The following is a 12,430-nucleotide window of genomic DNA, read 5'->3' on the forward strand; positions in this document are numbered from 1 at the left end:
TGGCGGGGCGAGGGCGGGGCGAGGGGGAGGAGGCAGAGTTGAGGCGAGGGCGAGGAGGGGGCAGGGGAGAGGGCAAGGACGAGGAGGGGGAGAGGGCAGGAGAGGGGGGAGGAGAGAGGGAGGGGGTGGAGAGGGGGAGGGGGAGGGGAAGAGGGAGGGGGAGAGGGGACGATGGGGGAAGGGGAGGGGGGGAGGATGGGGGAAGGGGAGGGGGGGGAGGATGGGGGAAGGGGAGGGGGAGGAGGATGGGGGAAGGGGGAGGGGGAGGAGGGAAGAGGAGGAGGGGACGGGGAGGAGGGAAGAGGAGGAGGGGACAGGGAGGAGGGAAAGGGGAGGAGGGGACGGGGAGGAGGGAAGGGGAGGAGGGGAGGGAGGAGGGGGAAGGGGGAGGAGGGAGGAGGGGAGGGGGAATGGGAGGAGGTAGGGGAGGAGAGGAAGGGTGGAGAGGAGGGGGACGGAGAGGAGGGGAGGGATGAGGATGAGGGGAGGGGGAGGCGAGAGGAGAGAGGGGGAGGATAGAAGGGGAGGAGGGGAAGAGGTGGGAAGGGGGAAGAGAGGGGGGAAGGGGAAGGGGGAGGGGAGGAGAGAGGGGAAGGGCGAGGAGACGGCGGGAGGGGCGAGGAGAGGGGAGGGGAGGAGGGGAGGGGAGTGGGGAGGCGGGAAGAGAGGGGGGAGGGACGAGGGGAGGAGAGGGGGGAGGGGTAGGGTAAGGAAGGGAGGGCAAGGAGGCGGTGGGGCAGGGAAGGGGAGATGGAGGGGCAGGGAGATGGAGGGGAGGAGAAGGGAAGGGAAGTGCGAGGAGGGACGAGGTAAGGGGGGAAGGTGAGGAGAGGGGTTGGAGGTGGGTGAATGATGGAGGAAAAGAAGAAGAGGGGGCTGGAGGGGAGGGGGAAGAAGACGGGAGGGTAGGGGAAAGTAGAAGAGGGGGAGGTTAGGGGGAAAGAAGAAGAGGAGAAAGGAAGGTATAAGAAGGGGGCGGAGAAGGGAGGAGAGGGGAAGAAGAGTGGAGGGGAGGAAGAAGGGGTGAGAAGAGGGAGGGAAGATGAAGGGGAAGGAGAGGCAGGGAAGAAGAAGGAGGGAGGGAAGAAGAAGTGGAAGGGGAGAGGAGGGTGAGGGAAGGAGGTGGAGGGGAGGGGAGGGGAAAGAACGATGGAAGAAGGGGGGAGGAAGAAGAAGGGGAGGGTAGGGGGGGGAGGGGAGAGGGAGGGAAGAATGAGGGGAGAGGTGAAGAACAGTGGAAGAAGAAGGAGGGGAGGGGGAAGGATCTAGGGACTTGTGTTCAAATCCTGCCATGGTAAATTTAAAGAAGTCTGGATTGAAGAGTGTAATAATGGCCCATCTGGTTCAGTAAAGCCCTTTAGTAAATGAAACTATCACCTTGACCTTTGTCTGGTCTACATATGACTTCACACAATGTAGTTTACTCAATTGGCAATTAGGGATGGGCCTGGCCATCGGCACCCACCTCCTGTGAATGAATGTTTTAAAACTACAGGCAACCTGGTAAGGCAGGGCTATTTGGAAGCCTTATAGTATAGTAAAATTAACCTTTAGAAATATGTTGATATGAATGACGAGCACTATTACAATGAATGAGACTAAATCTGTACTACGTGCCTTTGTCTGAATGGTAACTTTTGCCCTCCCCAAGGAAACAATCACATGACTGCCACTGTACTGAAACCAATTGCCTATAGTTACTAGGGTTATCCCTACTCCCCTTCTTGAACAAGGGAACCACATTTGCTATCCTCCAGTCTTCTGGCACTATTCCTGTAGACAACGAGGACATAAAAATCAAGGCCAATGGCTCTGCAATCTCCTCTCTTGCTTCCCAGAGAATCCTAGGATAAATGCCATCAGGCCCAGGGGACTTATCTATTTTCACCCTTTCCAGAATTTCCAACACCTCTTCCCTACATACCTCAAAGCCGTCCATTCTAATTAATTGTGACTCAATATTCACATCAGCAACAATGTCCTGTTCCTGATTGAATACTGATGAAAAGTATTCATTCAATGTCTCAATCTCCTCAGCCTCCACACGCAACTTCCCACTGCTATCCTTGACTGGACCTATTCCTACCCTAGTCATTCTTTTATTCCTGACATATCTATAGAAAGCCTTAGGGTTTTCCCTAATCCTACCAACTAAGGACTTTTCATGTTCCCTCCTTGCTGCTCTTAGCTCTCTCTTCAGATCCTTCCTGGCTACCTTATAACTCTCAATCGCCCCAATTGAACCTTCACGCCTCATCTTTACATAGGCCGCCCTCTTCCATTTAACAAGGGATTCCAATTCCTTATTAAACCACGGCTCCCTCACACGACCCTTTCCTCCCTGCCTGACGGGTACATACTTGCTCCTTGAACAAGCTCCATATATCAATTGTGCCCATGCCTTGAAGCCTACTTTTCCAAGCCATGCATCCTAAGTCGTGCCTCACCGCATCATAATTTCCCTGCCCCCAGCTATAACTCTTGCCCTGTAGTACACACTTATCCCTCTCCATGACTAGAGTAAAAGTCACTGAATTGTTGTCACTGTCCCCAAAATGCTCACCTACCTCCAATTCTAACACCTGGACTGGTTCGTTACCCAGAACCAAATCCAGTATGGCCTCACCTCTTGTTGGCCTGTCTACATATTGTGTCAGGAAACCCTCCTGTACACATTGGACAAACACCGACCCATCTAACGAACTTGAGCTATAGCTTTCCCAGTCAATACCTGGAATGTTAAAGTCCCCCATAACAACCACCCTATTACTGTCACTCTTCTCCTGAATCATCCTCGCAATCCTTTCTTCTACATCTCTAGGACTATTAGGAGGCCTGTAGAAAACTCCTAACAGGGTGACCTCACCTTTCCTATTCCTAACCTCAGCCCAAACTACCTCAGATGGCGAGTCTTCATCCATCGTCCTTTCCAATACTATCTTTGACAAGCAATGCCCCTCTTTTACCCCAACCTCTGACCCTACTAAAACATTTAAACCCTGGAACCAGCAACAGCCAGTCCTGTCCCTGTTCTACCCATGTCTCCGTAATAGCCACAACATCGAAATCCCAGGTACCAACCCACGCTGCAAGTTCACCTACCTTATTTCGTATACTTCTTGCATTGAAGTATACACACTTCAAGACACTTTCCTGTTTACAGGCACTCTCCTTTGAGATTGATGCCATATTCCCAACCTCCCTACACTGCAGGTCCTGCACCCTAAAGCTACAGTCTAGGTTCCCATGCCCCTGCAGAGTTAGTTTAACCCCCCTCCTCCCCCCCCCCCCCCCCCCCCCCCCAAGAGCACTAGCAAACCTCCCCCCAAGGATACTGGTGCCCCTCAGGTTCAGGTGTAGACCATCCTGTTTATAGAGGTCCCACCTTCCCCAGAAAGAACCCCAGTTATCCAGATACCGGAATCCCTCCCTCCTGCACCATCCCTGTAGCCATGCATTTAACTGTTCTCTCTCCCTATTCCTCGACTCTCTATCACGTGGCACGGGTAACAAACCAGAGACAACAACTCTGTTTGTTCTAACTCTGAGCTTCCAACCTAGCTCCCTGAAAGCCTAACATCCTCAGCCCTCTTCCTACCTATGTCGTTGGTGCAAATGTGGACCACAACTTCGGGCTGCTACCCCTCCCCCTTAAGGACCCGGAAAACACGATCAGAGACGTCACGTACCCTTGCACCTGGGAGGCAACATACCAAACGTGAGTCTCTCTCGCCCCCACAGAACCGCCGAGCTGTGCCCCGAACTATTGAGTCCCCAATAACTATTGCTCTGCTCTTCTCCACCCTTCCCTACTGAGCAACGGGGACAGGCTCCGTGCCAGAGGCCTGAACCCCATTGCTTACCCCTAGTAAGTCATCACCCCCACAAGTATCCAAAATGGTATAGTTGTTCTTGAGGGGAACGGCCGCAGGGGGTCCCTGCACTGGCTGCTTCCTCCCAGTCCCCCTCACTGTCACCCATCTGTCTGCAATCTTTGGAGTTACTACTTCCCTAAAGCTCCGATCTATGACCCCCTCTGCCTCCCAAATGATCCTAAGTTCATCCAACTCCAGCTCCAGTTCCCTAACACGGTCTTGGAGGAGCTGGAGATGGGTGCACTTCCTGCAAGTGTAATCAGCAGGGACGACCATGGCATCCCTCACCTCAAACATGTTGCAAGAGGAACATTGCACTGCCTTCACTGCCATCCCTCTAAAAGTAACCTTTTAGAAAAAAAACTAGGTCTAAAGAATAGAACAAACAAAATGCAGCACTTACCTACTTACCACAACGGGTCTTATTATTAGGTTAGAGGAGGAGGGCAGGTGGGAGGCACTACCTCTGTAGTGCCTCGGGTTCCTCTCCTGTGCACTTTTATAGGAAAAAAAACCTACCCAGGTAAGCTTGCGCTACACCAGCTTCTGGCTGCCCCTCTGGTCATCCTCACTTCCCCCTGCTGCTCCCGCTCTTTCTGTGAAGAGAAAAAAAACACCGCTGCCCACTACCGGTAAGTAATTTTAAAACAAACTGTCTCTCCTTAGCTGTAGCCTTCCGGATTCGTTTAAACTCAGCTGCTGCTCGGACTCAAAAAATTGGCACAAGATCCACAAGCATGCACTCCTTCCACCACCAAAGCTTAGTAGTATCAGTGTGTCCCATCTGTAGGATGCACTGCAGAAATTCACCAAAGATCCTCAGACAGCATCTTTCATCTAGAAGGACAAGAGCACCAGATATATGGGAACACCACCACCTTCAAGTTCCCCGCTAAGCCATCCGGGCTCCCTGCAGAAGTCTTTTGTACGGAGAAGGCTGATAGGAAGTGGAAGCAGACAGAGAAGGCAACTCCTTAGCCAATGTAACCCACACAGTAGTTCCATATACATGTGTAAATACATTCCTAATTTATTATTAATTTCCCTTCCTGTTTGTAATGACCTGGTGCCAGTGGAATTAAAAACTCCTGCTTCATGGTCTTAGGCCTTCTGTGTGTTCAAATCTCATATTACACAAATAAAATTTATTTTATTCTACTTTTCTATAACGTCAAGTTAAGTTTTTTTTAGGAAATAGCAAAAGCACATAGAAAAGACAGTGCAAACACTTGCACTTTTAAGATTAAGTTTGGAAAAAATAGGCTGCAAGTGTAGTTATCAATGTTAATGTTACGGTTTAAACTTGTTGGAAAGTAGTACAATATTTTGGGTCTGTATCATACATTTATGGATGCTGCAGTACAATGCAAACTGATGGCACCTCCACAAGATTGCCACAGCGAAGGAAATAGCGTTGCTACAACTAAAAATCAGCGGTGGGAGCACAGCGCAAGCGTAGCGTCCCTAACACCAAAAGCACATAGCAATCCCTCTAGCCATTGTATAAATACTGCAGAGAACGCTCTGTTTTAGGTGACTGTGGTTTGACAGGGTGTCAGTGTGGGCGAATCCAAGGAACTACGAGCGTTCGCAACGCAGCTATGGCTGACACCTTACGAAGGTTGGTCAATACAACGACCTATAAACTGCTGCAGAATAAACTTGAATCCTGGTACAGAGAATATCACGTGAGTTTTTTTTCTCATTTGAAAAGTTCTGGCGACTATACCAGGAAGGCACTGGAAGCATAAAAAACACACATTGCTGAATCTGGCAGCATCTTGTTTGAAAAACCATTTCTTCTTTGCGATCCAAAAATCAAGTTACATGAGTTACAAAATAATTACAACGTTTGCATAAATAAACTATTTGAAAACACATGTCTGATCTCAGCAACAATGAGAATCGTGTTAACATGCGATTTACAGTAGTCTCCCATGATTGATAAGCGGTCAATTTTGGTTTCGATAAATTATTTGTTATTTGCAATTTAATGTGGTAAATACAAGCGCAAATATAAAGGTTTTGGTTTAGACTCAACATTCTAATGTTTATTCTTCAAGCTGTTCTTGTTGAAATTTTGCAAGTAAGCGTGGAAATTTCCCGGGAGTTTGGTAACTAAGGACGCTCGTTGCTATGGCAATGTGGAAAGCAGCCCTGGTAAAAATGCAACACATATTGTACTTGCAGCTACGCCAAACAATACATTTTTTACTCCTTCAGTCAAAATTATTTTAGCACACTGAGCTCTATGTTAGAGCAGAACTAGTTAACGTTATTGCACACTTGTTTACACACAATACTTCATTCTTAACTAATTTCTAAAGTTTCAAGAGTAGCGAATATTTTCAGGTAGCGTCTCAAGTAAAACTAGAGGAGCAACTTGAGTTAATTTCGTTTTATTGTCTTTGATTTATACACAGGAACGAGTTTCAGGAAAACCTAGTAATTGCATAAATCAGTAGCTGTCAATGTGTGTATGTCAATTTAAGTGGATGAGCTAAGACAGTAAACATTTTGAAATTTGAATGGTCAATTGTTATCAGAAAAGAATATGAGAACTGATTTCAGGAAGTGGTCATACACCGACAACAATAGTGGGAAAAGAGCCTGTCAGAAAATAATTTGAAGTCAGTTATTAAAAAAAAGCTCATGCTGCCGCTCAACAGTAATTGCAATAGCTAAAATATTAAAACTATTTAATGTTACAAATGTTGCAAAAGGATACTAATCTAATTATTCCACACTATCAGTCATTCATTCTTTCCATACACCCCTTGAACAGTAAAGAAAGATGGTAGCTAAAAAGCAGTTATTGTCAATTTTATGCTTTATAGCACTTGTATTTTCAGTATTGTTTTAAAGAAGATAATTTTATTACTTTTCATGCTTTCAAATTCACCTCCAGCATGCCATTATTCTGAAATGGATCCATAACAGTTGCCAAATAGGATTAACATTTCGGGCAAAGGATTTTTATCAGAACAATTTACTCCCAATGCCCTTTGGGCCATGTTAAGTTCAAAAAGTTAGCTTATAAACATCAAAAATCAAATATTCTGATAAAATGTTAACCTTGTTTAACTGCACAAGTGCTGCCTACTTTGCCGAATATTTCAGCACTTAATGTTTTCTTTACAGACTTATAAGATATAGCCAGACTCGCCATCCTGTTCTAGATTGACATGTATTCAGATTTATTTTTGACCATCTTTCTACAGAACTTGGAGAAAGAATTACAGTGCTTTTAAAATTTGCTGCTTTAGAAGCATTGATTGTGCTTTCTGTTCTCAAATGCTGCCGTTTTTCCACATCCACCAGAATTAAGACATAAGTGGGAAGGTCCATTGTTGGATTACCAACTTAGGCCTTTAAATGGGCAATGAATGACAAGAAAGCCCACAAATAATGGGAAGACCGTCAAAATATACATATGTTTTGACACCTAAAATGACCTCCATACTGATAAGTATATTGGCAATACTGGCTGTGACACTCCCTCCTACACTATTGGAGAGTAGAACAACTTACAGTTCTACTTGTGAAAGATTATGATGCAGTCATATTTTGGCAAAGCATAACCTGAAATTCCATAGGGGTTCTTGTGATTCCCACTCATGACACATGGGGGTTGCTGGCTGGCCAGTATTTTATTGCTTGTCCTTAGTTGCCCTTGAGAAGGTGGTGGTGAGCTGCCTTCTTGAACCACTGCAGTGGATATGCTGTGGATTGACCTAAAATGTTCTTAGGGAGGGAATTCCAGGATTTTACCCAGCAGCAGTTAGGATGGTGAGTGGCTTGGAAGGGAACTTGTAGATGACGGTACATCTGCTGCCCTTGTCCTTCTGATTAAGTGGCTGTGGGTTTGGAAGGTGCTGTCTAAGGATCTTTGGTGAATTTCTGCAGTGCATCTTGTAGATAGTACACACTGCTGCTGCTGCTGAGGTTGTGGTGGAGCGAGTGGATGCTTGTGGATGCGGTGCCAATCAAACGGGCTGCTTTGTCCTGGATGGTGTCAAGCCTCTTGATTGTTATTGGAGCTGCACCCATCCATCCAAGTGGGGAGTATTCATCACATGCCTGGCTTGTCCTCGTAGATGGTGGACAAGTTTTGGGAAGTCAGGAGGTGAGTTATCTGCTGCAGTATTCCTAGCCTCTGACCTGCTCTGGTAGGCACTGTCTTAATGTGATGAATCCAATTGAGATGAGTCCAGTTGTGCTTAATGGTAATCCTCAGGATGTTGATAGTGAGGGATTCAGTGATGGTAACAACCATTGAATGTGGAGAGAATGGATATCAAGCCTAGAGGTAAAAGTGCCAATTGTGCAACTGCTCTCTTGTGGATTGTATCAGATTTCTTGAATGTTGTGCGTGGTCCATCAATTCAAATGAGTGTTCAGTATTTCATGATAACCTTGATAAATGGTGGTTAAGTTTCAAGAGGTCAGGAAATGAAACCATTGATGTTGTGTGTGCAGCTTGGCTCTCTGCCTGTAGTCAGTGCTGATACCAGTGCTGGTTCACTGAGGCTTCTAATCAGTATCCCCAAAGATGTTGATCTTTGTGGGAAGGCCAGTATGTGGATGCTATTAAAGTTTGAGGAAATTGCTGGGCTTTCCCTTTTGCCCAGATGTTCAGTTTTGCACATGGATGAATTCAAAAGCTGAATTCTTTTGACATTCAGCTCTTGCATTTGTAAATTTCTGATCCGCAGCCCAAGTGCATATTGTTAATTCTTGGTGTTAAACTTGAATTTGTTCTATGCTGAATATTGCTATCACTCTGTATTTCTATGCCCTATTGATCTGTTCTCTCCTGTCTCTTGCACGTCTTTTGACAAGATTACACTGTTTTACACGCCCCTGTCAAAAATTATCACCACCTCTCTCACTTCCCAATCTCTCACCACCTCTGAGCATCAGATTTCTCCCCCAAGTGTAGTTCTGGCCTGAATATTTAAAGGAGACATACTTACATTGGAGACAGCACAGCAATGATTCACTAGTGGGTGAATGTGAATATTGTCTTTATAATGAAAGGCTGAGTAAATTGGGCAGGTATTCCCTGAGGTTCAGAATGATAGGCAATCTTATGGAAACATTCAAGATTCTGAAGGGGCTTGACAGGATAGACAGTGAAAGATTGTTTCTGCTGGCTGGGAATCAGGAACATGGGAGCACACTCTCAGGATGACTAGTTGATAATTTAGGAATGAGGTATGTTAAATTAATTCATTGAAAGGGTTGTGAATCTTTGGAGGTGTGCACCTCGAGAGAATTGTGGATATTCCATCATTCATTATTATCTGGAGCAGGTATAGAATCATCATAGAATCCCTAGGGTGTGGAAACAAGCCACTTGGCTCAACTGACCCATTCCCCTATCCCTATCCCTATTACTCTACATTTATCCCTGACTAATGCACCTAGCCTCCACATCCCTGAACTTCATGCACAGTTTAGTACAGCCAATTCACCTGACCTGCACATCTTTGGACTGTGGAGGAAACCAGAGCACCTGTAGGAAACCCACGCAGACACAGGGAGAATGTGCAAACTCCACACAGTCAGTCGCCTGAGGCTGGAATCGAACTCTGGGGTGTGAAAAGATGCTGAGGCAAGCAGGTTAGAAGGCCACTATTGTTCCCTGGTACATTGATCAAGTTCTGTATATTTGTGTTAGATACCATAGATGCCATCCTTCATTGCTAAAGTTCACTTATCCAATATCTACCATGTATAGAACTCATGACCCCTAAAGTAACAATGAGAAGATTTGAAATGCACAAGAAACAGATAAAATAAAGAAACGGCCATCAAAAAACACTTTTAAAAAAAGGTCTTAGCTAATAAAACAATTAATCTACACATAGTTTATTGTCACATTTTAATAGCTGTATCACCAACCTTAGTTTAGATTACTTAGAGTGTGGAAACAGGCCTTTCGGCCCAACAAGTCTACGCTGACCCACCACCCAGACCCATTCCCCTACACCTCACACTACAGGCAATTTAGCATGGCCAATTCACCTAACCTGCACATTTTTGGATTGTGGGAGGAACTGGAGCACCCAGAGGAAACCCACACAGACACGGGGAGAATGTGCAAACTCCACACAGTCTGTCGCCTGAGGCAGGAATTGAACCTGGGTCTCTGGCACTGTGAGGCAGCAGTGCTAACCACTGTTGAATTTATTAGTGGGGCTGGAGTTGTAACCACATAACCTCACACTTCTCTGAATTGAATTTCAATTGGCATTTTTCTGTACACTTAGCCAAACCATTGTTACTTTTTAGTCAATGATCATCCTCTTCCTTAGAAACTACCTGCCAATGTTTGTATAATTTACAAATTCCTCAATCATTACTTCCTACATTTCACTTTAAATCATTTAACATACACTATAAATGGTTCACTAATGTCCTTTAGGGAAGGAAGCTGCCATCTTTACATGGTCTGGTCTACGTGTGAATCCAGACCCATAGCCATGTGGTTGACTCTTAATTGGGCAATTAAGAATGGGAAATAAATGATGTCCATGTCCCATAAATGACTAAAAAAAACAGCAAGGGACTCAACAATGAATTCTATGAAACAATACTGGGAATTACTTTCCATTCACAGAAAGATCTGTTGATCATTGTCCTTTGTTCCTGTCACTCAGCAAACTTTGGATTCAACTAGCCACATTCCCCTCCATCCCATGGGCTTTATTTTTTCTGAATGACCTGCAATATGGGACCTTGTCAAATGCCTTCCTAAAATCCATGTAGACAACATCCACTGCATTGTTGTTTTCAGTCTTCCTTGTTATTTCCTGCAAAAATTCAATTAAGCTAATAAGACGCGACCTTTCCTTAACAAAACCAGTGCCTTTTCAAGTAACACCTAATCCTATCCCTCCACACTGATTCCAGTAATGTTTGCATCACCGAGGTCAGACTAACTTGCACATCCATTGTACCTTTTTTGAATACATATTTCCATACTTAAGACTCCTGAAACTTTAGCTCATACAAAGTCCCGCTCCCCTTTCCTTTCACTCATCATGCTGCTCCCATTACCCATGTCCTCATTGACTTATGTAGGATTCTGGTTCTCCAAAGCCACAGTTATCAAGTTCCCATGTTTATGTTCGCATCTCTTCATACTTGAACCACTTGCTATCTCTGTAACCTTCTGTAATCCCATCATCCACTGAATGTGCATTCTCTAATTTTTGTTTCTTGCGTGTTGCTCATTGTGTTTGCCTCATCACTGGATACTGTATATTCAGCTACCACCAGCCTAAGTGCCAAAAGTCATTCACTTAACCTTTCTCTCTCCCTTGTTTTAGACCATGTCTTGAACCAATATGTAGTGACTCTGTAGACCTCTTCTAGCTTGTATAACTATATTTGTCAATTATGTTTCTTTGGAGTACCTTGTGACATTTTCTACATAAAGGTCATTATATCTGAATTCAGTTTTGTTTGCTGAGCATAGAAATCAGGATTAGTTAGGTCTCTGGAATTGACATAAATTCCAATACGTTGAAAGATTACATCTGAAAAGTAGAGAGTTTGTAGCAAACCTTTTCTACTGCTGGATAACATGATCGATTCTTCAATTTCTGTTTCCTTTTTTTGATTCACAGATTAACTCATGTGATCAGAACTTGAATCGCTGCTGTGAACTTATTGAACTGACCTCGAAAGTTCAAGGAGAATTATTCACCATTCTTAGTCTCACAGCAAGTGAAGGTATAGCTTTTAAAACATCAAGTCTTATCTCTGCATTTCTCTTTCAGTTCTCTATGTTTTTGGAACAAAATTCAATTCAGATCTTGTTACCTTTGTTACTTGGATCGCAGGCACCAATTTCCACTCTATTTTGGCCATCAATAAGAAGGATTTACTTTTGTGGGTCAGTGGGTGAGAACTGAATTCACACACCAGCTTTTTCTATGTATTGAAAAAAAAGACTTCATTAAAGCTAGCTGAGGAATACTTTCAGTAGATTCCAGGATTACCAGGCTTTTGTGAAAGAAGACGTTTGAATATGCATTGTCTTTTTGTTTGCATCGTTCTCTACTTTTAGTCCAGATGTTTTGCTTTAAGTGCCTGGCAGAAAGGTGGAGAAGGCTACATTATTAAAGTTGGGAAAGGAAATGTCCTATCATTTTTTCGCAAATGTTTCAGGGTCATTAAAGCTTATGGAGTTGAGGGCTAAACGTTTGTTTATTCTTCCTAACCTGCCATCAGAACACAACACTGGCTGAATTATGCGGTAAATTAATAGGCTGCCTCCAGGAGCCCTGATCAATTAAGAACAGAATTAGGGTCCTGACATTGGACAGCCAATAGGAAGCTCCTATCCCATCAGTGGGAGCTAACAATGTAAATAGATGAAGGTGCAAGGTGGAGGTGCCCTCTGAGAAAGCTTTACAAACTTTAAAGTGATTTGAGGCCACAGTTGCCAAGGTTGTTTTGGAGAGGCTCTATTGTAGTCAACTTGCACTCCCTGCCAAAGGGAAGGGATAATAATTATAAATGAAGCGTTATTCCTCAAATCC

At 44.6% G+C, this 12,430-nt stretch overlaps 1 protein-coding gene across 2 annotated transcripts in view; it reads left to right on the forward strand.

Annotated features, from left to right (window-relative positions):
• Positions 1 to 5,430: 5,430 nt before the first annotated feature.
• Positions 5,431 to 12,430, forward strand: part of spata18 (spermatogenesis associated 18) — a 67,720-nt gene continuing 60,720 nt past the window's right edge. For both annotated transcript variants that reach the window (XM_043691102.2, XM_087988040.1), the window contains exons 1-2: positions 5,431 to 5,563; positions 11,513 to 11,618. In XM_043691102.2, coding sequence (XP_043547037.1) covers positions 5,477 to 5,563; positions 11,513 to 11,618 — 193 coding nt within the window. In that variant the 5' untranslated portion in view covers positions 5,431 to 5,476. The remainder of the gene's footprint in view (positions 5,564 to 11,512; positions 11,619 to 12,430) is intronic.

This window comes from Chiloscyllium plagiosum, unplaced genomic scaffold (genome assembly GCF_037043375.1).
Source record: "Chiloscyllium plagiosum isolate Xiang-an unplaced genomic scaffold, Cpla_swu_hap1 HiC_scaffold_1, whole genome shotgun sequence".
Lineage (NCBI taxonomy): Eukaryota > Metazoa > Chordata > Chondrichthyes > Orectolobiformes > Hemiscylliidae > Chiloscyllium > Chiloscyllium plagiosum.